We start from the raw sequence: 26,419 nt of genomic DNA on the forward strand, positions 1-26,419 counted from the left end.
GTGTAAGTGGTGTGAGGTGTCCACTCCGGTGTGTAAAGACAGCGTCTGCACCAGTAACTGCACCCTGTCGTCCTTCTGCGACGTCATCGAGGAGATCTGCATCGCCATATGGTGAGTGGATTAATACCAGATTGGAGAGGTTTGATTAGTTTGAGTTACACAGGTGTGTTTTATGTGTCTTTACTTGTTGTACAACCACCTCTGAAATGGACCATGAGCACCAAATCAAGTTCCTGCCAGTCAAAAGAACTCTCCCTGGTGTTACGTCCCTCCTGTAGATGATGTGGTTCCACCTCTCCTGTTTAACACTGACCCTCTGATGCTGTTGTTCTGTTTGCAGGTTCATGTTTACTCTCAAATATTGGCTATATACATATAGTATATATCCCCTGTTACCGCCACAGTGTCATTCTGTGGGAAACACTGAGGGATGGAAACTAAATACATCGGCATACAATGACCTGGCAGTAAGTCTAGTTTATTTTAAATGCTAATCAATTGTAATGAAACGCCAACCTGAGTGAGTGATTAGCACATGTTAGCATCTGAGACGCAGAGTTGGAAAGTTTTCTGCTGTTTTCACTTGAACTTGACTTTTTGAAAACAGCAGTTCTGCTCCGTCAGAATAAAAGGACAAGAGAATAAGACACAGCTGGGACCTTATAAAAAACAATCATTCTAATAATGTGAACGTTTTCATTTTGTGCTTCTTATTGACTGTAATATTCTGGTCCTGTCCTAGTGATTTAGTGTGCCCCCGCTCCGTCTTCTTCTTGTTAAATAAAAGAGAAGAAATAAAAACAATATGTCCTGAAGCCTTTGGTGTCCCACAGAAATGCTGAAATCTCAGTGTGCACTAAGACACTCATTGTTTTCTTCAGCTGATCCCTGAGCCAGCAGAGTCCACCACAGTGCAGCTTAGCTGCTTCAGTATGTTGTTGATCAGCATTATGAAACATCCTGGAGTCATTCCTCTCAGATTGCTACTGTTGCAGAAAAAACATGTGACAGCAATTTTTCATATTGGATTTCAAAGGTTCACACGGTTGTTTCATGCTGAGGAGAGCATGTCGACCCTCCAGAGCTTAAAGCTGTCAGAGAGTTCTCAGACTGCGCTGGCCTCACTTTCTTCAGGGTCTGAAAGTTTCTGCTGATTCGTGCTTTTGTTTGGATAGCAGAGCTACTCTGGGATCCCCCTCGCTGCTCCCTTCTCATTTCCTGTTCATGTCGGCCAGCCCGCCCCTCCCAGATAGCTGCAGGAAACCAGTGATAAGAGGGAACTGACGGAGAAGAAAGGAGAGGAGAGGAAAACACTGGTTAATTCAGGTCAAAGTTGAGAAGGAGTTGTTCCGACTGTCTGCAGAGTCATAGCCAGACACACACTGTTTGAGTATGCTGCTCTCCAGAAGCATCTGTAAGCCAAACGGCAGCTAAATCCACTGTTACTGAGCAGGGGCTGCGTCTTCTTCCTGAGGCTGACGCTCCTTTTACACAACAATCTGAGGGCAGTTTAACTTGTTGCTCTCATTTCTGAATCTGCATCTGACTTTAAGGTCGGTTAAAAGTCACAACAACAATCTCAAGAGCAAGACCAGAAACATTTTGGTATAACATTTACTATGACACAGGACTGAACTGAAGGCAGCAGCAAGAGGTCAAACAATTATGACATAAAAAGATGTGTTCTTCATCATCTCGGATCTCAAAAAGTTCGGTCAATAAACACAATGAAAGATGGACGTTCCTCTTTTTCCAGGAGGAAGAACAACGAGACAATGACGGTGCACACGACGTGTCACAACCCTAACCTGCCACTGGAGGGCGTGGACCCCGGCCTGCTGCTAAACTTCACCTCCAGAGAGTGTCACATGATCCCACAGCCTGCAGACGATGGAGCCATGATGGTCTGCGGCTGCCACGGAGACCACGAGTGTAACGACAGACTCATCTTTGACAAGGGAGCTAACGGTTAGAGCATGGATGGATGGGAAATGGGTGAATGGATTAAGAAGCTATTGAATGGGGGAGGGATGCATTAAGACATATCTGGATTGGATGGATATTATCGGATGGATGAATTGAGAGATTGAAGAAGCAATAATTGGATGAATAAAGAAATGGTTGAATAAATGGGTGGATGAATATATGCATGGAGATATGTATGGATTGGAGGATCAGTGGATGGATGGATGGATGATAGATTGGTGGATGGATGGATGGATGGATGGATGGATGGATGGATGGATGGATGGATGGATGGATGGTAGATTGGTGGATGGATGGATGGATGGATGGATGGATGGATGGATGATAGATTGGTGGATGGATGGATGGATGGATGATAGATTGGTGGATGGATGGATGGTTTGTTTGACGAATGGGTGGATGGATAGTTAAATGGATGGATGCATGAAGACATTTCTGGATTGGATCGTTCACAGGATGGATAATGGATATGATTGGAAGCATGATTAAATGATTATAGATGGATGAAGGAATTGTTGTTTAGATGGATGGATGGATGGATGAATAGATGGATTAACAAAAGATGTATTATTCTGTGGATGGAGAAATAATTGGATGCATTGGATGGAGGGATGGATGGTAGGGCTATTATTGGATGGATAAGACAAAGGAGAATGTTGAATGGATAAAAATGGATGGCAGTTGAATTTATACAATGATGGAGTGACGGCAAGATGACCAGATGAACATTGTTGTCTCTGTTCCTGCAGGATTCTCCAAGCTGCAGAGTAAAGACGTGATCCCGGTGGTGGTGGTTAGTCTGGTTCCTCCCATCCTGGTGGCCATAGTTGCCACAGCGGCCTTTTACTTTTACCGCACGCGCCGTCCTGACAAACCGGGTCCTCCTGCACGCCCTGGCTGGCCCACCAAACGCACCCCAGACCTCTACCAGGCCTTCGACCTGCCATGTGGGGTTCTGGGGGCTCGAGGTGAGGGTGGAGGAGGTGTGACAGGTCCTGGTGCTGAAATGGAGGATTCTAATGCCAAGCCGCCCAACAATGACAACATCAGTGACATGACAGCTTGGCAGGAACAACTGACTGAACCACTGCCCGTCAAACTGGAGGTCCTGGTGGGGAAGGGGCGCTTTGCAGAAGTGTGGAGAGCATGCCTGCTGGAGGGCGCGAAGGATGGAGTTAACAGTTATGAGACTGTGGCAGTGAAGGTGTTTCCAGCTGTAGAGTACGCCTCCTGGAGAAACGAGTGCTCCATCTTCTCAGACCCCAAACTGGAGCACGACAACGTGGTTCGATTCTTTGCAGCTGAAGAGAGGGGCCCGCCTGGCCACAGGAAGTACTGGCTGGTTTTGGCCTATCACAGCCTCGGAAACTTGCAGGACTTCCTCACTGCAAACACACTGACCTGGGAGGAACTTGTTTCTATGGCAGGCAGCATTGCTAGAGGATTAGCTCATCTCCATAGTGACACAACTCCCAGTGGGGTTTCAAAGGTAAGCTCAGTGTATCAACCCCGGACTAACTAACTAACTTTAAGAATCAGAATTTAGGCCAAAAAATGCCAAACACAATCATTGCTGTTAGTTAAGCTCATTGCTTTGAGCGCACAGTAATGACTGAATGGGATCAACAGTATAATCCACTCACTCACCTGGACTACAATGTCTTCACAGCAAGTCTCAGAACACATTGTCTGTTGTCGGCCAATATTTAGGGCCTGGTGTAGCATGCCCATATCTGGATAACAGATATTCACTCCCTACCCCTTTAACTCTCCACATGGACTTCCCTGCATGCCACCATGATTGGTCAATCTCACTCGGACAACAAACAAAACAACTGTAAACTACTGCAAATACCAAAAGCTTGTTCGTTGCATAGAGATTCTGCATTCTTATGCAGATATAGAGAGAGATCATGTTCAGAGAGATCTTTGTAAGTAAGGGGAACATGGACACGAGCGCAAACCAAAATTAAACTAATCACACAAAATGAATTTGCAGTGAATCGATCCCCAAAGAGCAACATGTCATGTTGAATGCTATTTGACTTTGCCTTTGACGTTGCCTGTTGCTGGTTGCCTGTGTTGCTGTAGGTGCCTGTTGCCCATCGGGACCTAAAGAGCAGTAACATTGTGGTGAAGAGCAGAGAGGAGTGCGCTCTGTGCGACTTTGGTCTGGCGTTAAGATTGGACCTCTCCCTTACTGCTGACGACTACGCTAACAGTGGACAGGTAAACTGTACAGGTTAAGTTGTTCAGTCATGGTTAAACATGTTATAAAGCAGAACTTGAATCTGATGTTTTGGTCATTTGATTGGACACTCCCATATCGCCTTGTCCAGGTAGGAACAGCTCGCTACATGGCTCCTGAGGTTCTTGAGTCCAGGGTGAACCTGGAGGACCTTGAGGCCTTTAAACAGATGGATGTTTACTCCATGGCTCTGGTCCTCTGGGAGATGGCCTCCCGCTGCCAAGCCATCGGAGGTAAGAGCTTCTCCATGGTTCATATCTTCAGGAGGATATATTCAAAATAGAAAGAGAGCACAGAGTTTTAGGGATGGGACCGTTGATAGGTCCACCATTTAGGGTAAAATATCTGATCAACAATTGCATGGATCTTTATGTTCAGGATAAATTCAAGTTACTTTGGTGTACCTGACATTCCCGCCATTAATGCCTCAAGCAGATCAGAGGTTTCAGGTATCCCACACTGAAGAGATGCATTGGTTCTACATTTGGTTCAAACACTGGTGGTCCTCAGAGAACGAATCCTAGAGAATAAATCCTTCAGCGATCCCTTGATGATGGTGATCTCGTATTTTCTGACCATGTTCTGAAAGGATTGCCGTGAAATTTGGTTCAGACATTAATGATCCCCTTAAGATGAGTTCTAAACACTTTGCCTCTGTTTTTGGTCTCCACCAAGTCCCGTGGAAAACATCTTTCTCTTTGGCTGCTAAATATTCCACTGTGTCCCCCAGCTCTTCTCTAATGCAAAAAAGCCAAAGCAGTTGATCTGCTGGCTGGACAGCTATGCAATTATCTAAAACATACTATTAAGGTGTTGATCCCGGGGGTAATCCTTTAATTTTGTGACACATACTGAACAAAAAGGATTGTACATAAGACATATAATGTGTGAATGAATGTGTGTTGTGGTGCAGAGGTGAAGAGCTACGAGCCAGCCTTTGGCTCCAAGGTGTGTGAACAGCCCTGTGTGGACAGCATGAGAGACCTGGTGCTGAGGGACAGAGGACGGCCGGACATCCCCTCAGCATGGACGCAGCACCAGGTCAGACACAGAGAGCACAGCCTCATGTCTCTGATATCCTGTTGTTGTGTCTTCTGGTATCTTCCTATCTAACTGCACTCTTCTGTCCTCCAGGGGATGAGTGTCTTCTGCTCCACCATCACTGAGTGCTGGGATCACGACCCTGAGGCCAGGCTGACGGCTCACTGTGTGGTGGAGCGCTTAAACGCCATGCAGCAGGAGGAGGAGGAGGAGAAGGAGGAGGAGGAGGAGGAGGGAGCAGGGCAGGAGGAGGAAGAGCAGGATCAGAGGGTAGAAGCTGACAGAGAGGATGGCCAAGAGATTGAAAAGGACTCAGAGACACCGGACAATAACCACAGTCCCTCCATCTCTACTGCTGCTTCATCGCCTTCCTCCTCTTCCTCTTTGCAGGTTCCTCAGGCAGACTCACAGCCAGGAGGTGCAGAGGTATCCCATGATTCCCTGGTTCACACTGGTTCTATGGTTTGAGTAGGGACCTCATCATCTCACTCTTTGAGCCCTTCATCATCCTGCTGCTGGTTGGGATCCATCCATCTGTTTTTTCATGTAGCTGATAGTGGAGGACTGATGAGGGACTAAAATGGCCCTAAAGCTTCAATGCAGTGGCAGAAAATGGAATCTATTGACACAATGAACTCTACCCAGTCACATGGAGTGCACCACTTCTAGCCACACTGGCAGCATGTTCGAATGAAATGTTGTGGAGACAGTCATGGTCCCCAGATGATCAATCCTAACGACCTTGGTGATCCCCTGACTTTGCCTCTAGCACCACCAGCAGGTTGACAAATGGTCGAGGGTGTCCACATGTTCAAACCTCCTAAACCAGAACTTTAAAGGGTACCGCTCCTTTATGCACTTGCACATGTATGCAAATACCAAGACCGTTTTAATTTGGTACATTTATTTCAGCTCTTAGCACACCAACCGAGCACACCTGTTAACACCATGGTCAGCGTTAATGAAACATTTTCTGTGACTGACTTCTTTAACCAGGAAGGAGTGAGCCAGCTAGAATAGACAGACTCTCTTTCTCCATGGAAACTGTTAGCACACACTCTGCGTCATAGCCTCTGCAAAAGCCTTGACAACAACACATTGATTGATTAATACAGACAAATCAGTGTTGAATGCAGGCATGCAGCGCATTGTTTATTTTGTGGCTAAGTAATATTGAGAGAGACAGAGCTGATATATGATGATGATGATTATTATCTGTTCGTGAATGTTGAAAACAAACTTTACTTTGTGACCAAACACCTGCAGAACTAATGACTCTCCCATCAGCCTCAGCTGCACTTGTTAGCATGCTAACACCCTGAGCTACATGGTGAATTTGTGAACATTGTGCCTGCTAAATTAGCTTGTTAGCAATGTAACATTGAGCATGTTAGCAATGACATTAAAACTATTCTTTCATTTTTCGAAAACTGATATTTCCTTCTGTATTGCTAAACATGAAGTAATATATCATAGTTTAATGTAGAGACACGTTAAAGCAACACACATAATTGGCTGCTAATGAGCAAATGTTAACTTGCTAACAGGCTGATGTTTAGCAGATTTAATATTTACTGTGTGTTAGCATGCTAATATTTACAGCGCATTACTTCCACAGGTAGCAGGTCAGAAGCCAAAGTGTTGGATGTTGAGATGTTGACCTGGTGACGGGGCTGGATGAGAAGTCAGAGGATCAAAGTTATAACCAATCATCCTGAACACTGCTATTCCACAGTAGGTGAGATGTTTCAGTGTGAACCACATGAAGGACCAACAGACCAACACTGCCCCCCCCAGGGCCGTGCACGCGACAGATATACAGCAAGACTTTAACAAAGCTCAGTGTTTTCTTTTGGATGACCTGGATCTTTCACGTGAACTCCAGAGAGGACGGGAAGTCTGACGTTGTGCCTTTAATGATGAACTCACTTTCAGGTGTGATGAGAAACCTGAACTCTCCTGAGGACATCAGTCGAACTTCTGCAGGCGGAGAAAATGACTTTAAACTGTTTTATTGTTTGAAAATGTTTCATTTTGTTGGAGCTGGTCTCCGTTTTGTTGTGTTATTCTTTAATATCTACTGTGCTTATTATCATATAACCCACTTGTCTGAGTAATCAGGAGAGAGGAGTCTTTCCTGCCCTGTGGAACCAGTTTCTGTCTGACACACAGAAACATTTTGAAGTCAAAGATTTGTGAATCTGATCTGAAACAAACCAAAAATCTTCCACTGAACTCGTTTAAGGCTGAAAATCATGTGACTAAAATACTTTTCCATCCAGCATGAAACACAAATACAGAAAACCACTAAAGGATGGAAACACAGGAGCTCCAAACTATGATGTTCTTTTTGTAATAAACTTTCTTTTCTCTAATTAATGATGTTTGAATCTGTCGGTCTCTCTGTCAGTATTGTGTATTTACTCTGACGTATGAAACTTGTAAACTGAGCCAGTAAACATGCTACAGTTTAAACAACGACCCACATCAGAATACATTTATGGCTTTTTAAAAGTTCACATTCTTTCTTCAATAATAAATAAAACTTGAATTTTAACGTCAGAGACAAAAACAATGAAAGAGAATCTAAAAAAAAACAAAAACACCAGAACTTTACAACGATTTCTTTTAAGTTGGGATTCAAAATGGGACCAAATGGTTTGTGGTGGTGAACAACACTTTAATAAGCCTGCAGTTAAATACACGACTGATTCTCATTCCCAGTCAGAGACCACAACACAGACGAGTCTGAGGAGAAACGCCCGCTTATTATGATGAAAGAAGACAGAGCTGCTGAACGCAAACACAACCATATATACATCTATATATATATATATAGATATATATACATCTATATATATATAGATATATATACATCTATATATATATAGATGTATATCTGGATTTATTTTATGTCTTTCATCTTTCAGCAGTACGTAATTTAACTGCCTGGATGAGTCTAATGTTTATGTCCAGAGTGAAGCAGAAAGGATCAAAGGATAATTAAGGTCATCAGACAGACAGAGAGCAGAGACCGCTCCATTATTCAGTTTAACTGAACCGTCCACAACTAATCACATTCAGCTCGTCTGTCCGTGAAGTTAATCAGGTTTAAGAGTCCAACTCTGAGTGTGAGAACCAACATCAGACACACAGACAGGAAGTGAAACGTTGAACAAACCTGAAGAAGAAAGGAAAAAAACATAGACTGAAGTATATTTCAGAGTAAACATTGTTTATAGATGTATTTGACAAATGTATGCACATATTCTGTGCTGCCATTCGGCTACTACTGCAGAAGAAACACCAGAAACTATGAGACAGACTGATAGAGTGTCTGATATTAGTTATTGTATATAAATGAGGGAACTTGACCCCTAATTTTAAGAAGACAACTAAAGCTTTTGTTTTATTTTAAGTGACTTTTAACACCTCTTTTATTTTTGCCTGTACTTTATAGGTATCTTTTTTTAACCGATTAATTAATGTTCTGATTTATATTGCTGACTTTGTGAAGCATTTTGTCACATGAATTCTTAACATTACTCAATAGTTTAAAATAATAATAATAAATGTAGTAATATAAGTAGTAGTAGTAGGAGTAGTAGGATTTATCCAGCCATAATAAAGGGAACAAAGACACACATTATCACACACACATTATCCTACCTGCTGTGAGTGACTGCTCCTGTTCACAAACGATCTTTGGGTTCCGAGCCTCTTTTTTTTGTTGACAACTGTACAAGATATTTCCGTCGGAGTGACTCATCTAGCTAACAGACAATGTTCGGAGCGCCGGTCCTCTCCCCTCAGCTGACACCGAGCAACAAACCAAGACCAGCTGTCAGGCTGAGATTTTACCGTTTACCGGCCGGTGTAACCCCCCCCCACTGCTGTCATCTATATACGGGTTAAATCATCGGATGTTTTTGCGGAATGCTAACATGTTCTGATTCACCCTGCGAGCGATGAATGAAACGAGCACCGAGGGGACCCGACAGGCGGAGGTTCTGTTGACTTCGGGCTGCGGAGCTCCGCTTGTCGGGCTGGACGGAGGATGGAGCCGAGGCTGAGCGGGGATGGCAAGCCGTCCGTGTCCTGGATCCTCGGCCCTGTCCTCATCCTCTCCGTTCTGGCTGTGGTGGTGAGCTGCCATGGGACGTGCAGACACCGAGTGCCCTCTCCCGATGAGGTGAGCCCCGGTTAGCTGAGGTGTTCATGTCAACTAAGCTAACTGAGCTAGCTACAGCATAGTGACAGCGGAGGGGCTAAGCTAGCAGGAAAGCTGTTTTAATCTGTCTGTATTATGTGATAATATAACTTCTGTGCTGTGTCTTCATATTGAATCGTATTGTATGACACTCAGTCAAGTATATTCCTACTCCACAATTATGTGAAATATGTATTTGTAATTTTATTTTGTAATGCATCTATTATAAGAATACTTTAGCATGTTGATCTAGCTAGAGATTAGCTCCTCAGTTAGCCAGCAAGCTAACAGGCTAAAATGACGTTACTTTGTTACTTATAAAGTTAACTTGTTTAATGACAATATAAATATTTTGGAGTTTAATTTCAGCTACATTAAAACTACGGTTATTTGTTCACATTTAATTTACATTTCATTTAGTTTAACCGTTCATCTTTTGCCTGGGTTCCCCTAGCAACAACCAAAATCCCACTTCCGGCTGGCTTTCTTCAGAATAAAAGCACCACCATTGCTACCTCTGACGTAGACATAAACCCTAAAATCTAGCACTGAATCGCTTTTAAATTGTTTCATACATTCTGTACAATATTTTCTGTGGTGAATATTAATAATAAGATGTTAAAACTTTCTTTTATTGTTTTATTAATGGCAAATTAAAGAAAGGGCTAATGTTTGATTTTTATAACTGGGTATTTGTAGCCTGTTTCCCAAAACTTTCCTGATCATTTTTAGATCATTTAGACAACATTTTTTAGACTTAATTCTAAATGAAAAGTGTATTAGGCCCCACTGATTCAAAGGAGGAAGAAATGAAACTTTGTATGCTGATATACAGCAACATGTGTTTTCTAGTTTTTTATCCCCTCATCCCAGTTTATTAATTCAGGTAAGCTAATAGAAACACCTGTCTGTCAATGCACTACAGGTAATCAGTGTCACAAACTACATCCTCCAGAATTATCCTTCGGCCTAACCAGGAGTGCTCTGTATAAATATATAAAACAGATGCCTCGTCTCGTGGTTTTATATCATGTTCTGTCCCTCTCTCAGGTCGTCCATCAGGTTTACTTGAGGCCCGAGCGTCTGACAAAGAGAAGCTCCCCTGACAACCTTCAGCTGAAGATAAAGATCATCTACGACTACAGTGTCGACCTGTGAGTACTGCAGCAGGACACCAACAGGAACTGTTCAGTAACATCAGATATTTGACGGTTAATGTACACTAACCGTCTTGCTACCATTCTTAAAATAACTTTAAAACTGGAGCTCGAGATTTGATAGATTCTAATGAATTATTCAGCAGTTGTATCCACTGAGTGACTGCAGCACGTAAGTGTAAGAGATGTTTTCTGTCTCTCTCTACAGACTTCCTGCAGACAAGAGGAGACTGGTGAAGGTGAGGAGCAGCTGTGTACAGTTGAGAAGTCTCTATAGACATCTGAAGCTCGGATTTTAGTTCCCTGCTCTTCTTCCTCTTCTTCATTGCATCTGTTGGCCTGTTACAGCCATAACTGACGACTAGAGGAATAGCATGGCAGAATGTGAACTTCCCACAAACATCCCATGTGCATGTGATTCCTTGTGTACAATGTGAACAGAACAGGGACATCCCTCCTTAGTGCTACTGGTGCTCCAAAAGTCTACAGGGTCTGTTTGTCTGTTTGGAGACCTCTCGACAATAAAGAGGGATTTGCTAATGATTTCATGGTAGTTTAAGTCCTGTTGTTGGCGGCAGTCTGAAGCGGATCTTCATTAGCTTTAACTTTCAGGCATGGTGCCGGATGTTTGGTGGTTCAGCTCCCGCTCGGGCGGGTTTTTGCTGACCTGCAGGACTTGAAGCTCTCTTGCTCCATCAGTGATGCTGGCTGTGGTCAGAGGTGTATCAGGCTGAGTTATATATATGTGTGTGTGTGTGTGTGTGTGTGTGTGTGTGTGTGTGTGTGTGTGTGTGTGTGTGTGTGTCTCCTCAGGATAAGCTGTTTCCTCAGGCGATTGATTACCTGCAGAGAGCCTTCAGTGTGAGGCGCAGAGTCGGGCCTGTGCTGCTCAGCAGGTATGTGGACTGTCCCCTCACATCTTCACCAACATGTGCATCTATCAGAGTACAACAGGCAGTTTATGAATAAGTGCAGTTAGCAGAGAAAGTAAGAGACATTTGTCAATAGAACAAATGCAGATGTGATGATTGAATGTTCATGTTTGCTTCAGGTGTCAGAGTGAAAGTTAAGGAGTCTTTATGATCCTCTAGTTGCTCAAATCTGTCATGAGACATTCTCAGGTGTGTTTGTTTTCTGACCATGCAGAGTAAATTAATGTCAGTGCTTGTCCTCTCAGACAATGTGCCACCAACCAGTACCTGAGGAAGAGAGATGACCCTCATCGGTACTGCCAGGACGCCTGTGCAGACATCACGCGGTGCGGCCCCGTCGTTGTTCCACAGCACCACCTGCAGGTCAGGAGGGGACACACATAAAGCCTTATCAACACGTTAGCATCTTCGAGAGGCTGTAGAGCAAAATAGCACACTCACAAGGACAGGGCTAACATCTGATGATAGTTTAATGTTTACCATGTTAGCCTACTTAGGTTAGCATTTTTTAGCATGCTAACATTAGCTTATTAGCGATAATCACAGGGTACAGCTGAGCTCTCCCTGTGCTCACTCTTGTCTTGTGTATTTGTCTCTCAGCAATGTAAGGTGTGCAGTGAATCAGGGAAGTCATGCGGCCCCTCGGGGCCCCCGGACGGCCCCGGAGTGGAGGGGTCAGACTTTGTGCTCTACGTCAGCGGCATCACCACGGAGCGCTGCGGACAGGAGAACATCGTGGCCTACGCTGCGTACTGCCAGCTGGAGGCAGAGCTGGACAGGTGAGAGGGACAGCACAGGGAGACAGCGGGATGTCTTTGAATCTGTCGCACAAAATTTTTATTCATACATATATAATCAAAGAACTGTGCATCATCTGCATACAAACAACACATTATGTCCACTCATGTAACTTACTCTGTGATTTTCTCCCCTCACGCCTGCTGCTGTGTGTCCCTCAGGCCGATAGCCGGCTACGCTAACCTGTGTCCCGCCATGATCTCGTCTCAGCCTCAGGAGTTTGAGGGGATGCTCTCCACCGTCAAACACGAGATCATCCACGCTCTGGTCAGTGCTCAAGCATTTCTCCTTCAATCTTTTATTGTAGTAAAAATACGAGATCATGATGAACTGATGTCTGTCATTCTGTTTAGTTTTAGGGAAGAGCTGTTTTTTCACTGTTTCCAAACGTTTGCACTTTTTAACAAGTTTTGAAAGGGCTACAAATGCTCCTGTTAAGCCGTTTTCCCGCTGGTCAAAAAACCCGCTAACATCCGGCTTTTACGCTTAGTGTGAAAGGTTATAAGTGGCATTCAGACCCGGGTCACATGACTCTGCAGTAGACCCGGGTAATTATCGCCTCAGCTCCGATCGGCATTGATGGAAACACAAAACCTGTGTCGACGCGTTAATCTCCGCCCCCTTTCCGGCGCGATGCTATGCTCCGTCGGTAACTTCTGCGACTCCTCGTCACGTCAGCTACAAACTCCTCCCGTCTCCGTCCGAGCAGCGCTCGAACATCGCTCCAACTGTGTTGCTGCCGAGTTTGATAAACAGACTGAATGAGTGATAGATACAATAGAGACCTAACCACCGTAACATCTTCACTGGTTACTAACCCTGTCTGCGGCGTGTTTGTGACGTCAGACGGTGACGCAGCAGGAAAGAGACCGACAGGAGGATACTTCACTGGTAATGGGAAAAGAGAAAATCGGCATCTATAAGCGGGTCTTCCTAATTTTGGTGGGAAAGAGGTATAAGATACTTCCGAGAGAACTGCTGTACCTGCCAAGCTACCTGCTCAAATGCTTTATGTAGTGACCACAGCTCTTCCTTCTTTCTCTGGACTGCTCAGCAGCTTGCTCACCGTCAGTTATGTGAATGTTGCAGATTTATGAGTTCACCACATTTTAACTGAACTCTAGCGTAGATTAACTTTTCCTGCGAGTGAATCACTGACTGTACCTTTAGTCCTTCCACCTGCAGCTGTGAGCAGGTGTGAACCAGTACCTGTACAGGATGAATGAGGATGATTTCTGTCAATGTAAATGTTGTAACTGAAGTGTTGTTCCTCCTGCGTCCACCAGGGGTTCTCAGCGGGTCTGTTTGCCTTCTACCACGACGACGATGGGAAACCTCTGACTCCTCGCTTCACCAGCGGTCTGCCCGCCTTCAACGAGAGGTGAACACAGTCACAGTGTACCTGATGAGGTGTTTGTGTCTGCATGGAGCTGTGTTAGTTATCATCCATAAGGTTTAACTGCTCCTCTGTTTACTGCCCTCAGCACAAACACAGCTGGACAAACCTTCATTTGATACTGGCTTTATTTTGAGGATTAACAGGAAACATACTTTTAAAGTCACTCTGTGTGTGTGTGTGTGTGTGTGTGTGTGTGTGTGTGTGTGTGTGTGTGTGTGTCTCAGCCTGGGTCTGTACCAGTGGAGCGACGCGGTGATCAGGAGGGTCAGCAGGCTGTGGGACATCAGAGGAGGAGTGATGGTCCGACACCAGGTCCACGTCCTCGTCACTCCTCGAGTCGTGGTGAGAAACAGTGTGTTTCTTCCCTGTGCAGAACGTCCTGCAGCTTCACTATGGAAACAAAACATCTGTGATTACTCAGTCTGTTGTCTCACTGATGGAGGAGGCGTAGATGAGATTTTATGTGTAACTTTTAAAACACGTTTTTTTTAAAGATTCCTCCCAAACATCACAGAGGAAGCCTGAACATGAACTCTTTCAGCCTCCCAAACATGAGCGCTACTTTCTGTCTGTCTTGTGTCACAGTAAACAGGCCTCTCTGGGTTTTGATGATTATCGGTTGCAGCCCTCGTGTAGTTGTTACTACAGTCAGTGTGTGACTGATCTGTTGCTCCTCTCTGTGGTCCAGGAGGAGGCGAGGAGACATTTTAACTGCCCCATCCTGGAGGGGATGGAGCTGGAGAACCAGGGCGGGACGGGGACCGAGCTGAACCACTGGGAGAAGAGGCTGCTGGAGGTAAACTCACTGTCTCTGTGAGGCTGTGAGCTGTTGGAGCTGCTCCTCCTCCTCATCATTTCTCCTCCTCCTCCTTTAGAACGAGGCGATGACGGGCTCACACACCCAGAACCGGGTCTTCTCTCGGCTCACGCTGGCCATCATGGAGGACAGCGGCTGGTACAGAGCCAACTACAGCCTGGCTCAGAGGCTGGACTGGGGCCGCGGCCTGGGCTGCGACTTCGTCATGAAGAGCTGCAAGTTCTGGATGGACAAACAGAAACAGAGGTCACTATCATGCTGCCTGTGCAGGACATGAGGTGGAGAACATCCATGCTCCTTTAAATGACTTACACTGAATGATCACGTCCTGCTGCCAGAGGACACTGTTCATGTAGTGCAGTGTCATGGTGTTCACGATATGAACAGATGATGCATAAATTTAATGACTTTATTTTTTATCTACATGTTTGCATGCAAGAAAATAACTTGTTTAATTTATTTAATCTGAACACTTCAGTCCCCTTTCTTAGCCTCAGTGTCTGTGTGTGTCTGTGTGTGTTTGTGTGTGCGTGTGTGTGTGTGTGTGTGTGTGTGCGTGTCTGTGTGTGTGCGTGTCGTTGCAGACGGCACACTGTGACTCCGTTCTGCGACACGGTGCGAGCGTCTCCTCTGCAGCTCACCTGCAGACAGGACCAGCTGGCTGTGGCCGTCTGCAACCTGCAGAAATACCCCCAGGAGCTGCCGCTGGAGTACCAGGTACACACACACACACACACACACACACGAATATGAATACATTATGAATATGAAATAGATATTTCTCAAAATCCTAACACGATGACTTTCACACCGAGGCTGTTGGAACCAGGTGAACACGGCGCGTAACGGAGAAACCGTCCTCACGTCTGAGCTCAACTTAACATTTTGTTTGTGTCACATCAGCTCCTGTAACTCGTGTGTATGTGTGTGTGTGTGTGTGTGTGTGTGTGTGTGTGTCAGTACTTCGACAGAATCCCGGACGTGTCAGCTGACCAGCTGTCGTTGTTCGGCGGGGCGGTGGAGATCGCTGACTTCTGTCCGTTCAGTCAGGAGTTCAGCTGGCACCTGAGCGGGGAATATCAGAGGAACTCGTACTGCAGAGTGACGGAGAACCAGCCGGGTAACAACCACTGACCACACTGATGCTACGACACAATGTACTGCTAACAACAAGATGATACGAACAAGAACCACTTCCCAGGATGTAGAGCCTGCTGTCACAAAGAGGGAGACATGGTTATGGTTACGCACACATACGCAGACGGCCTCTCTGCAGGACACTTAGAGCTTAGAGCTAGAGCTTCAGCTAAAGAGCTGAAGAGAGAACTCTTTCACCTCAGCACAGTTTGCAGATTTCACAGGTTTGGGGATTTTGTCAGGGTTACTTTAAAGAGTCTGAGAACAGATGATTAACAACCTGAGAGAGAGGAGAAAGACAGAAGCTGGAGCGCAGGACATCTGTGAGGACCAACACATCTGAGAACACGCAGCACAACATAAACACGTGATCAATAACAGAGTGTCAGAACGTTTCAGGGGGAAAGTTTAATGATTTAAAAACTTCTGTGTACATGAGAGCTACGAGAAGAACTGAGCTGCTGTTAGTCTGTCTATATGAACTGTGTGTGTGTGTGCGTGTGCGCGTGTGTTCAGACTGGTGGAGGAACTACGGGGCGGAGCAGTACGGCCCGGACTCTGTGTGTCTGTACCAGAGGTCGGCCTTCATCATGGAGCAGTGCACCAGGAAGATGACGTACCCGGACTGGGGCTCCGGCTGCTACAAGGTGCTGTCGATAAAGGTTTATTCCTCCTCCGTCAGACGTTACGCTGTGTGCTTATTAATATCTGTGTGTGTGTGTGTGTGTGTGTGTGTGTGTGTGTGTGTGTGTGTGTGTGCAGGTGTGGTGCTCAGCTCAGGGCCTGACGGTGTACGTTCAGGACCGCTCCTTCCTCTGCGTGTTTAAAGGTCAGCTGCTGAGCGTCAGCGTGCGAGTCAACGACTGGGTCTATAACGGCGTGCTGGTCTGCCCCGCCTGCACCGACTTCTGTGACGACTGCCCCCTCCCCCACCAGATCCCGCCCACCAACACCTCCAGGAGCAACCCCATTGGTCAGTTTCTCCCACACTCATTTTATATCAGTCCAATCAAGGTGTTCAGCTCACGTTTCCTATGAAGGCTGGTGGACTGGAGAGGATCTGTTCTGTTCACATGCAGGTCAATAAATTCAGTTCAGTTTGTTTTCACACAACAAGGAAACGTCTTCAATCTGAGAATCCATCTCTACCAAATAAGATCAAAGAAAGTAAAGAAACTGACCGTAATTAGTCTGAACACTTTACTGTAAGTAAAGTGTGAGCCTGCTCGGGTCAGGACGTCTGCATTCAGACTCTTTTAGTGCCTTCAATCTAAACAACAAGCAGGAAACAGGAAACAGAGCAGAAGGAAAAATGAATTCAGAACGAAATGAATAAAAATGAATGAAAGTCTTTAATGGAAAAATAAATAGTGTGTGTGTGTGTGTGTGTGTGTGTGTGTGTGTGTGTGTGTGTGTGTGTGTGTGTGTGTGTGTGTGTGTGTGTGTGTGTGTGTGTGTGTGTTTCAGACCCGTGCTCCAGCTCTCCAGGTCTGGCCTTCACTCTGTGGCTCCTGCTGCTCAACCTGCTCCCTCTGGTGGCCGGACTGCTGCTCTGCGACTGCAGCTGATACACACACACATACACACACACACACACACACTCACTAACAGACAGGAAGCTGGACCTTTGGCTGACACAAACACTCCTTTCTTTCCTCTTCCTCTTCTTTTCCTCACTCCTAAATGATTCCTCTCAGTTTGTCCCTCCATCATTCCTTCCTCAGGACCTTCCCTCTTTTTTCCATTCCTCTAACGACTCTATCGTTACCTCTCACCTGTCAGGGATCTTTCTGCTGACGCTGCATTCAGGTGTCAGCTCCTCTCCTTAAACACAACAAGTCACTTCTTTCTTTGAACCACGACAGCAGACTGAACTCTGTCTCTGTCTTTAAGCTGAAAGTCTGTTTACCCAGAATGCACAGCTCTCCTTCAGCCTGGGATCAACCTGCTTCATCTCCATCAAGTCCTTCCTTCATGCCGGAGCGCACTGAGAGAGGAGACACTGTTTGTTTCTTGCTCGTGTTTCTGTGAAGGAGAGGAGGTGACTGTGGATCATCTCTCACGGATCTGACTCCTTCATCTCTTCAGGCATCAACCGGAACTCAAACCAGGAGGAAACTGTGAACATGTGTCGCCTGGTGCTCACTGACAGGAAGCGGAATGACCGGAGGAACATCCTGACGACTGAGGTGTTTACCGGTACGTACACCTGTACGGCTTTAAAGCTACAGACACTTTAAATATGAGACTTTTAAGGTGAAAGGTCGGTGCACTACCTTCAGGATCTGTGCAGTGTGGTGACATCTGGTGGCTGCAGGAGGTAACTGCTTCAGTTTTTAACCTTTTACCCTGAAAACTTGTAATGTAAATATAAACATGACACTTTCCTAAGATGCAGTTCCTGTTTTTAGGGGCCGGTAGGGGGCGGGGCTTAGCTGCTTTGATTTAAGAAGCTACAGAAGAGAAGAAAGTTTCCTCTGTTGAAGCGTTCCTACATGACAGCAGCAGTTTTGGGGGTCAAAGGTCAAAGCTTAGGTTTCACATCAGTATACTCTTTAGCATTTAAAGCAGCGACAGGAAGAGAACAAAGTGAAGCCGCAGAGATTAAAGCAGATTATTAAACATTTTAAACACATGAACACAACAGAGCACTAAGAGGACACACGACAGGAAGGAAGGACAGACAGGAGAGGAAGAACAAGCCATGTAAACACACCTGCTGCAGGAGCTGTCAATCATTAGAGATGTCGAGTTTGGATGATGAACAAGCCATAGTGTGATGAAGATGATGGAGATGATGCTGAGCTTTAGCGCCTTTGTTAACAGAGAAGAAAAAATGATTTAATGTTTGTATTTTTATTTCCACTGAGACATTTGTTCTCCAGTACAGTAAAAAATCTGTTGGAACATTTAAACCAGACAGGAAGTAGAAGTGTGCTCGTCAAAGTAAAAGAGCCTGTTAGTTGACCCCATTAAAAAAAAACATCAAACACATATTGACACTAGAGAGTCTGACGATCAAGTGTTTGCCCCTCGATTTGACTCACTGAATATTGAGTAGTGTCACCACTGTCTGTGGTGTTAGTCAGTGGGCGGGGCTAAACTGCCGTTACACAGACGGAGCTCAGCCGAGTGGAGGAGAGACGGAGAGCTCCGGAGGTGCGGGGGCGTCGCTGCATGTAGGCTTAGCAGCAACAACACTTTTGTGACAGCTGAAGTAAAACTAAAGAACTATTCAATAACAAAATAACAAAGCCAATAAAATCTTTTTTTTGCCAGGTTTTTCTAAAGCTTTTAGTTAGCTAAGCATGAATCCAGTTACTCACAGGACGTCTGTTAAACTTGGACGACAGGAAATGTTCTCACTGAGTGAATTATGTCATACACTTGACAGCACAAGGCAAAAACTCCTCTCTGTAGTCTGTAGAAAATAAATCAAAGATGGCGTCAGATTGCTTTCTCAGCACAGGTGCACTCAGTGCTGCCCCTGGTGGTCAGAAGCTGTACTACAGCTACTCGTCCTCAGCCGCACAGAGCACGCTTCTACTTCCTGTTATGAAGTTTTTGAATGAGTTTTTCAGACGTCAGGAGGACATTTTATTCTTAAAAAGCCACAGTAGATTTGTTCTTAGTTTTTATGTTTTCTCCTTCATCTTAGTGAAGCTGTAGCAGCAGATATCTGACAACCTGCACATTAACACCAGAGCTACATTACTGCAGTCCTGAATCAGACAGGGTCATGTGACTGGTGAACTGTCCCAGGAACAGCAGCTGCTGCAGAGATTTTAGGGGAAACTACACGAGCAGGAATCTAGCGGTGCTCTTTGTCGTATTTAAAGAGATTTTAGATGTTTAATTTTGAAAAACAAATTGAAATAATTTTAGAGCTTTTTCTGCGCAATGCATTATGGGTAAGCTGTGTTAACCCTCGGCTCGGGCCCATTTTAACCCTCTAATGTCGTAAGTTCAGTTTGGATGCCAAAAGAGACGCTGAGAGGAAAGAGTCTGTGTGCAAACGTCATTTTAACAACTTCCTGTTTACACACAGACCGCTTCCTGTTTGTTTGTGACGACCGTCTGAGGAAACGTTTACAGGAAAATGTTGCAGCTGATGTTATTTCATCTCTTTCGTGTGACAGGAAGTGTCATTTCTTTTTTTGTGAGACAGAATTGAGCTGAAACCTGCAGAGAAGAAAATCGACCCGAGTTCAGTCTGATCGCCGATCTTCTTCTTCTGCGGTGCTTTTCGTGTAGCGTGTTAGTTGATGTCAAACTGCAGCTCCATGTTTATAAGAACAAAAGAACTGGCCTTCATGTTTAAGGACTTTTCTCTTTCATCTCTTTAGACTCATGAACAGTTCTTTTCTTCACGCTGACATGTCGTCTGTTTAAATGTGATCATGTGATCAAACAGGAAGTGGATCAAAATAAGCTGCTGGTTACTTTTATGTTTACAGATGGAAATATTATTTATATGACTGCACTACAGAGCTGTTTTACTCCTGTTCAGCAGACTGATGATTTAAAGGGGCATTTCACCTCAAACTGACACAACTTCATTTCATCTGGTGGATTATTGAAATGTTTACTGTGACGACTGAAGGAGCACTGACAAGCTTGTTTTAAATTTAATCTTACATTTAGCTTCGATGGAAACTCGAGACGTTTCCTGAGTCGGCTCAGAAACACGTTTATTTAAATGATGTTCTTTTGTTTTGTAGGAAAAGGGCTGCTTTTTAAGACAAATCAACTCTGACACGTTTGTCTTTCAAAATAAAATCTGTCTGGATCCCAGAGTCGTTTGTTTTTTACATTAAATGTTCCATGATACCAACCTCTGAATTACAACAGACGACATGACAGGTTTCCTGTTAATAAAATCCTCTCTTTCAGGAAGTACGAACTCAAACATCTGAACACCTCTAAAAGAATTCAAAGGTCATGCTTTATTTATTTTAAGGACACAAATTGTGCTGTAAAAACCCTTCTCTCCCACGTCTCCTGCTGCACCTGAACGCCTCATTATGTCCACATTAGGAGCAGCTGCTCCCGCTCAGTAAAATCCACTCAGCTGGAACTTTAACAGCACTTCACATTTATTTGACATTAAATTAATTTGCTTTAAAACAGAGGAACAGAACATTAATAACTGCGACACGCTGCTCAGACGGAGCGTCGTTATTCATAGTGACACGTTATTTGACATATTTCACTTTGATATTATAATTAGAACAGAGTGATTTAAACAGCTGTATAGAATTTATTACAAGGAAACACCACAGAGGAAAAACACGCTTTAACAAGTAAAGTATGAAAGTACAGACGGGTAATATTAGAAGTTGTTCATTAATGTAACGGAAAGTTAACGGATTGATTATTTTGTAAAAAAGTGAAACCAGTGATAAAAGTTTGACCCAAAGTGAAACAAACCTCGAAATTATTATAAAAACATTTTAATTGAACAAATTATTGAAAAACTACAAATAAAAAAAACACCTGAGAATCTGGAAGGAGGGAAAAATGAAATCAGAAAAATATCAACAGCAACAATAAAATACAGCTGTTACTGTTGTTGTCATTATTACCACTTTGATTGGTGTTATTATAATTACTATAGTAATAATTAGAGTTTTAATTAACCCTGTAAAACACAAATCTGTTTTAGTCTGTATTTTATTTACAGATTTATCACTTATTATATTCTAGATTTATTTTCTATATTTTGTGAATCATTAAATTATTGATTATTTTATATGTATAAAACTTTTAGGTTGTTTCATTGATCAGATTTTAGAAACTCTTCGAATCAAATGTTTTGTGCAAACTTAAATGAATCAATCAAATAATAATGCTGTCAGATAAATGTAGTGAAGTGAGATTAGAACGTAACATTCAAAGAACACGTCCCTCATGTTCCGACTTCAGTACTTGATTCATGTCAAGTAAAAAGATTTCCTGTTGCACCGGCCGTGTTTCCTGCAGGTGCGTCTACCTGCCGAGTCCAGATAGAATCTCTTCAGTCCCGTCAGACCGTCTCCTCTGACGGGGGTCCGGTCTGCCCCCCCGACTCTCTGATCCACAGGTAGCCCACCTGAGTGCCGAACTCCAGTCCGTCTCTGCGGTGAGAGAAGAAGAGTTCAGGGTGGCAGGAGGTGCAGGGAGTCACAGCGGGTCGCTCCTTCACCGTGTCGTCGTGGATGTTCTCCGGCAGCACGCCGCCTCGCTGGAGGAGGACTCTGAGGAGAGGAGGAGAAAAAACAGGAGAAAACGTTGTCATCAACAAGAGAGGAAAGTTTATAACATGCAGAAAAGAGGATTCAAATCTGTGAGGGGGAGACACGAGGTACAGATACAGTCTGAGGACACATGAAACAGCAGCTTTCTGCAATTTGCACCAGAAATCACTCTTCTTCTCTTCTCATAACTCAGTCACTCTGAAAATAAGCATCATGTAGTGTCCTGTGTGGTGCTTAAATAACACTCATGTAGTGTCCTGTGTGGTGCTTAAATAACAGTCAGTGTCCTGCGTGTGGTGCTGACCTGTTGGCGAGCCGGATGTTGACGTGCGGTCGGGCTGACTCTGGATCAGGGACACAGTCCGGGTGGAGGCTGTGAAACTCCAGCGCCTGATCTTTTTCCAGAATGAAACAACACGCCCCCACCGACGGCCCCACAGCAACCAGGATGTCACTCACACGGCAGCCAAACTCCGTCACCATCGCATCCACTGTCGCCATAGCGACCCCCATCAGGGTGCCTCTCCAGCCTGAGGACCGGCAGAGCAAAGTAAGAACATTTATTCAGTACAAATGTCAGGTGCATATTTTATATCAGCTCAAACATGTTAAAGAACCTGACGCTGATTTATATTTCCACCTGCATGAGCGACTCCGATGACCTTTGACCCTGGGTCAGTGAACAGGATGGGCATGCAGTCGGCCCCCGGAGCAGCCAGAACCACTCCGGTCCGGTCGGTCACCATCGCATCGTAACTCGGCGGCTCGTCTTTCCCCAGAACCCAAACATCTCTGCCGTGATCCACCTGCAGGAGACGACAAACACCTGAAACACCTGACCCCTGTGACCTCCAAATATGACCTTTTTCGGGTTAATTTTGTCTTTAATGACAGTGAGGTCAACAAAAACAGTTTGGGGGGTTTTAAACACATAAAACAAGATAAGACAGAACGTCACACTGCGCTCATACAAACTACAGCTCAGAGGTTCATTCATGTTTAGTGTCAGTAAAAATATTTAACAGAAAATAAAATAAAGTGTGCTTTAAATGAGGAGCCACAAGGGGGCAGTACGAACAGTGTTGTAGAATCAGGCTCACACATAGTTTGCTGCCAACACTTTACAGTCAAACAAGAGAATAACAACAGGGAAACTAAAAAGCAGTTTGTTGACCGTCCTGACACTAAAACAAAACAGACACATCAGCTATAAAACATCTGACATGAATCAGAGTCAGACTCTGAGGGTCCTGTGCTGGGCAGGAGGATTCATTAATCACAGCTCAGTACCTTGACCAGACGGAACAGCTGAGGGGGGAACCCAGCGTGGAGGGCCAGCCGGCGTCTGTTCTCCCTCACCACGGCCCCGGGGTCCCTCCTCCTGCTGCTGCTGAACAGGTTCAGCGAGGACAGAGTCGGGATGGAGGTCACGCCGCCCGTACGAGTGCTGAAGCCGTGACCGAAACAGTCTGAGGGATGTGGAGAAAGAGGTAAAGGGCTTCGTTTGTTTTATATTAATACAGTCACACCAATCTCTATTTAAAAGTCTGCTAATTTAACAGAACTGTGGTCAAGATATGGAGCTTATTTAACCTTTATTACCTTAATGTCTGAGAATGGCTGCTGGATTACAGACACACTTACAGTGATTGATAACATAATTATGAGTTATAACAGAAGATTATAAACACACAAACTTACTTAGACGAGTCTTAAAAAGAAATGGGAGGTTACTCCATGAGATCTACACCCACAGTATAAAAGCTTTGTTTCCTGAGTCAGGTCTGGTGCAGGCTCCAGGTTCGTTGATACAAGTTGGAAACATATTCTAACTTCTATATCAATAAAATAAAACTCAACCAGTGATTTGAAGTATAATGTTTTGTTCAAATCATGGCAGCTTGCTGAACCGTGTGACTCATCCAATACGTGAAACTTCACATTTTACAAGACAAAGTGAAGTGATGAGAAAAGCAGTCACCTGAACTGAGCTTGGTGTAGGTTGTTCTTACGTTATCCTTAAATCAGTAGATACTTGAATGGAGTTTGGTGAGGGTATTTAGCATGTTATCCTAAAATATGTAGAAACCTTAATGGAGTTTGGTTCATGGTTATCTTGTGATTTAGCATGGGGTTGTCTTACACTCTCATTAAACTGGTTTAAACTTGATCGGAGTGTGGAACATTCATCTTTTATTAAAACATTTTGACAACTTTCATCCTTGTTTGTTGTCATGTTGTTAAATTGGTAGATATTTTAATGGAGTTTGGTATGAGTTAACAATAGCAAAAATAGTGTTATTATGTGTTATTATGCTGCATTTAGGAATATTATACGGTATGTATTTAAGTATTTACAGGGTGCAATAACACATTTAAATTCATCTTATACCATTTCCTTTCTAACATGTTCAGTTTTTAGTTTCTATCTATTAACATTGAGAAAAAAGGCACAGTAGAATAAATCAAAGAATTACATGCTTACATGTGATGCCATGTAAATAAAGAAAGCGTTGTACATTTAATGTGTTTAAACAAATATCTCCCCCCTCTAGAGGACATTGTGTTTCTACTCAAACTGACCTGGGATCAGTGAAGACTTCAGGACACTGATGTCTCCCATCAGCGCGGGAAGCTGCTGGAGAAACGAGGACACCTCTTCTTCCACGTCACCAGGTGGCACCGTGTGGGTGGAGCCTCTGCAGCTCGGACAGGTGAGATTGTTCACTTTGTATTCAAAGGTGTAAACAGCCGTTAAAAGCAGCTCCTGGTACACCTGCAGCACCTGTCTGCCCATCGCGGACGTGAGGACCCGCACCGAGCTCAGGTCTAGCTGGTCCACGGTCTGCTTGAACCGGAACAAACACTCCGCTGTGGTGTCCGAGTCCAGGACGCACGCGCTGCTGCTGCACGAGCTCAGGAGCGAGTCTAAAGAGCCGGTTCTGTCACGATAACGTTTCTCGCAGAGCAGGAAAACCTGCGAGTCTGATGCGGTCTCCTCCCGCAGAGACGCGCCCGTGCATGCGGGACAGCCGTGGATCAGGTCCACTAACACGGCCTCAGGCATGGTGGACAGCCGGGGGGTTAAAGCTCCACACACGGAGAAACGTACGGTTCACCTCCTGTCAGACACACTGCAACATGCTGGACAAACAGAAACTCTCACAAACTTCAGCTCATTCTTCACTTCCGGGTCCCGCCCCCTGCAGCCTGGCCCCGCCCACTCTGGAAACTCCTGACACGGGCTGGAAAATCTCATCAGACCGGCTTCCTCCTGCTGACTGTTAAAGTAGAGGCCCTGTGAGGGGAAAAGTGTTCACACTCACAGTTTGAACCTTCTGTATAAAAAGCTGCACATGCGCTCTGATATTAGTTTATAATGTAGGACATGAAAGCTACATAAACAACTCCAACTCCAGTATGAGCGCGCAGAGACACTGGACCCCTGCATGCATTTGAAAATAAGTTTAAAGTCTCCATTCAAAAGTAAACTGCAGTAACAGCACAGAAGTCTTATCTGCTTAATATACCTCACAGGTAAACAAAGAAAACGTGACAAAGCAAAGAAGAGGAGCAGAAGCTAAATCAGAATATTATACAGGCCCACTACATAATTAAAGATGGATCATTTAGCCAATACACTCATTTGTTTTCTCACTGGGAGTTAGATTTCTTCCACTCTCATACCTGTACAGTGAAAATGAAGCTGCAGCTAGCAGTCGGTTTGATTAGCTTAGCATAGAGAATTGAACATTAGGGAAACGGCTAGCTTTGCTCGGTTTAAAAGTTACAGAAACCAACTTTTGATCCCTCGAAATCTGACTGTTACATCTCATTTGTTTCACCTGGAAAAACACTGAAGGTTAGCCTTCTATACAATATAATAAGACAATGTCTTTGACTGATCTTCACATGTAGTCGTGACACTGTTAATGTTAAAGGAGTAATTTGACATGTTGTGAAACACCTGCACGTCAAAGCATCAAAGTGTTGCTAAAGAAATGTAGGCCGAGTGGAGCAGAAGAATGACGTAGCATAAATATATTCAGGCAAAGTGGAAGTACCTCAACATGTTTACTGACATAAAGAACTTTCTGAGTTTATACTTCATGACTTTTTGTTTCATGTGAGGTTCCTGGAAAAAGAGGAACAGCTGCTCACATCAGAGGATAAATGAACAATAAGTCATCAGAGACGTTTCTCTACATCTCCTGTTTATAGCAGCGTGTTGGTGAGTATTTAACTCGTCCCCTTTACAGTGTCAGTTCTTTATAACACTGTGAGAGAAGGAAAGAGGAAATCTGAGCTCGATCAGTAAACCAGGTGTGAAGTCCTCACCTGATGAGCTGGAGGATGTTGGAGTTTCCCCGGACTGTTTGTGAAGCACCGTGTCAGCACTTTGAATCCTGCAGACAGTCTGCGTGCTTTCAGACACGTCCTTTATTGTGTTGTTGTTGG

General features: G+C 44.5%; 3 protein-coding genes across 3 annotated transcripts in view; 2 read left to right on the forward strand and 1 right to left on the reverse strand.

The window, feature by feature from the left end:
* Window positions 1-5,767, forward strand: part of LOC138592355 (TGF-beta receptor type-2-like) — a 15,726-nt gene extending 9,959 nt beyond the window's left edge. The window contains exons 2-8 of the mRNA XM_069663137.1: window positions 1-111; window positions 1,757-1,968; window positions 2,736-3,475; window positions 4,078-4,215; window positions 4,326-4,467; window positions 5,148-5,275; window positions 5,369-5,767. The exon at window positions 1-111 is cut by the window's left edge and continues 46 nt beyond it. Of these exons, the coding sequence (XP_069519238.1) occupies window positions 1-111; window positions 1,757-1,968; window positions 2,736-3,475; window positions 4,078-4,215; window positions 4,326-4,467; window positions 5,148-5,275; window positions 5,369-5,743 (1,846 nt within the window). The 3' untranslated portion in view covers window positions 5,744-5,767. The remainder of the gene's footprint in view (window positions 112-1,756; window positions 1,969-2,735; window positions 3,476-4,077; window positions 4,216-4,325; window positions 4,468-5,147; window positions 5,276-5,368) is intronic.
* A 3,397-nt stretch (window positions 5,768-9,164) lies between these two features.
* lmln (leishmanolysin-like (metallopeptidase M8 family)) lies at window positions 9,165-20,508 on the forward strand. The gene is made up of 16 exons (XM_069663759.1): window positions 9,165-9,467; window positions 10,536-10,639; window positions 10,851-10,881; window positions 11,456-11,538; window positions 11,820-11,937; window positions 12,175-12,353; window positions 12,534-12,639; window positions 13,659-13,753; window positions 13,996-14,113; window positions 14,460-14,567; window positions 14,647-14,834; window positions 15,173-15,305; window positions 15,549-15,708; window positions 16,242-16,372; window positions 16,488-16,698; window positions 17,193-20,508. Exons 1-16 carry the CDS (start codon window positions 9,333-9,335, stop codon window positions 17,291-17,293), a joined length of 2,001 nt encoding a protein of 666 aa, XP_069519860.1. The 5' UTR covers window positions 9,165-9,332; the 3' UTR covers window positions 17,294-20,508.
* An 898-nt stretch (window positions 20,509-21,406) lies between these two features.
* Window positions 21,407-25,028, reverse strand: lacc1 (laccase (multicopper oxidoreductase) domain containing 1). The gene is made up of 5 exons (XM_069663565.1): window positions 24,545-25,028; window positions 23,252-23,430; window positions 22,602-22,767; window positions 22,266-22,491; window positions 21,407-21,961 (listed from the first exon to the last, which is right to left on the reverse strand). The coding sequence occupies exons 1-5, from the start codon at window positions 25,026-25,028 to the stop codon at window positions 21,751-21,753; spliced, it is 1,266 nt and encodes a 421-aa protein (XP_069519666.1). The 3' UTR covers window positions 21,407-21,750.
* Window positions 25,029-26,419: the final 1,391 nt, after the last annotated feature.

The sequence above is a fragment of the Semicossyphus pulcher genome, unplaced genomic scaffold (assembly GCF_022749685.1).
Source record: "Semicossyphus pulcher isolate SPU_LCO1_2020_fin unplaced genomic scaffold, fSemPul1.0.p SCAF_15, whole genome shotgun sequence".
Classification (NCBI taxonomy): Eukaryota; Metazoa; Chordata; class Actinopteri; order Labriformes; family Labridae; genus Semicossyphus; species Semicossyphus pulcher.

Excerpts from the sequence above, each read along its gene's own strand:
- lacc1 (XM_069663565.1), bottom strand. The coding sequence starts at position 25,028 with ATGCCTGAGGCCGTGTTAGTGGACCTGATCCACGGCTGTCCCGCATGC. Across the intron at positions 23,431-24,544 it reads GAAGTCTTCACTGATCCCAG|ACTGTTTCGGTCACGGCTTC; the intron begins GTCAGTTTGAGT and ends CACATCCCTCAG. Across the intron at positions 21,962-22,265 it reads AACATCCGGCTCGCCAACAG|AGTCCTCCTCCAGCGAGGCG; the intron begins GTCAGCACCACA and ends TCCTCTCCTCAG.
- lmln (XM_069663759.1), top strand. The coding sequence starts at position 9,333 with ATGGAGCCGAGGCTGAGCGGGGATGGCAAGCCGTCCGTGTCCTGGATC. Across the intron at positions 11,539-11,819 it reads GGGCCTGTGCTGCTCAGCAG|ACAATGTGCCACCAACCAGT; the intron begins GTATGTGGACTG and ends TTGTCCTCTCAG. Across the intron at positions 15,709-16,241 it reads AGTGACGGAGAACCAGCCGG|ACTGGTGGAGGAACTACGGG; the intron begins GTAACAACCACT and ends GCGTGTGTTCAG.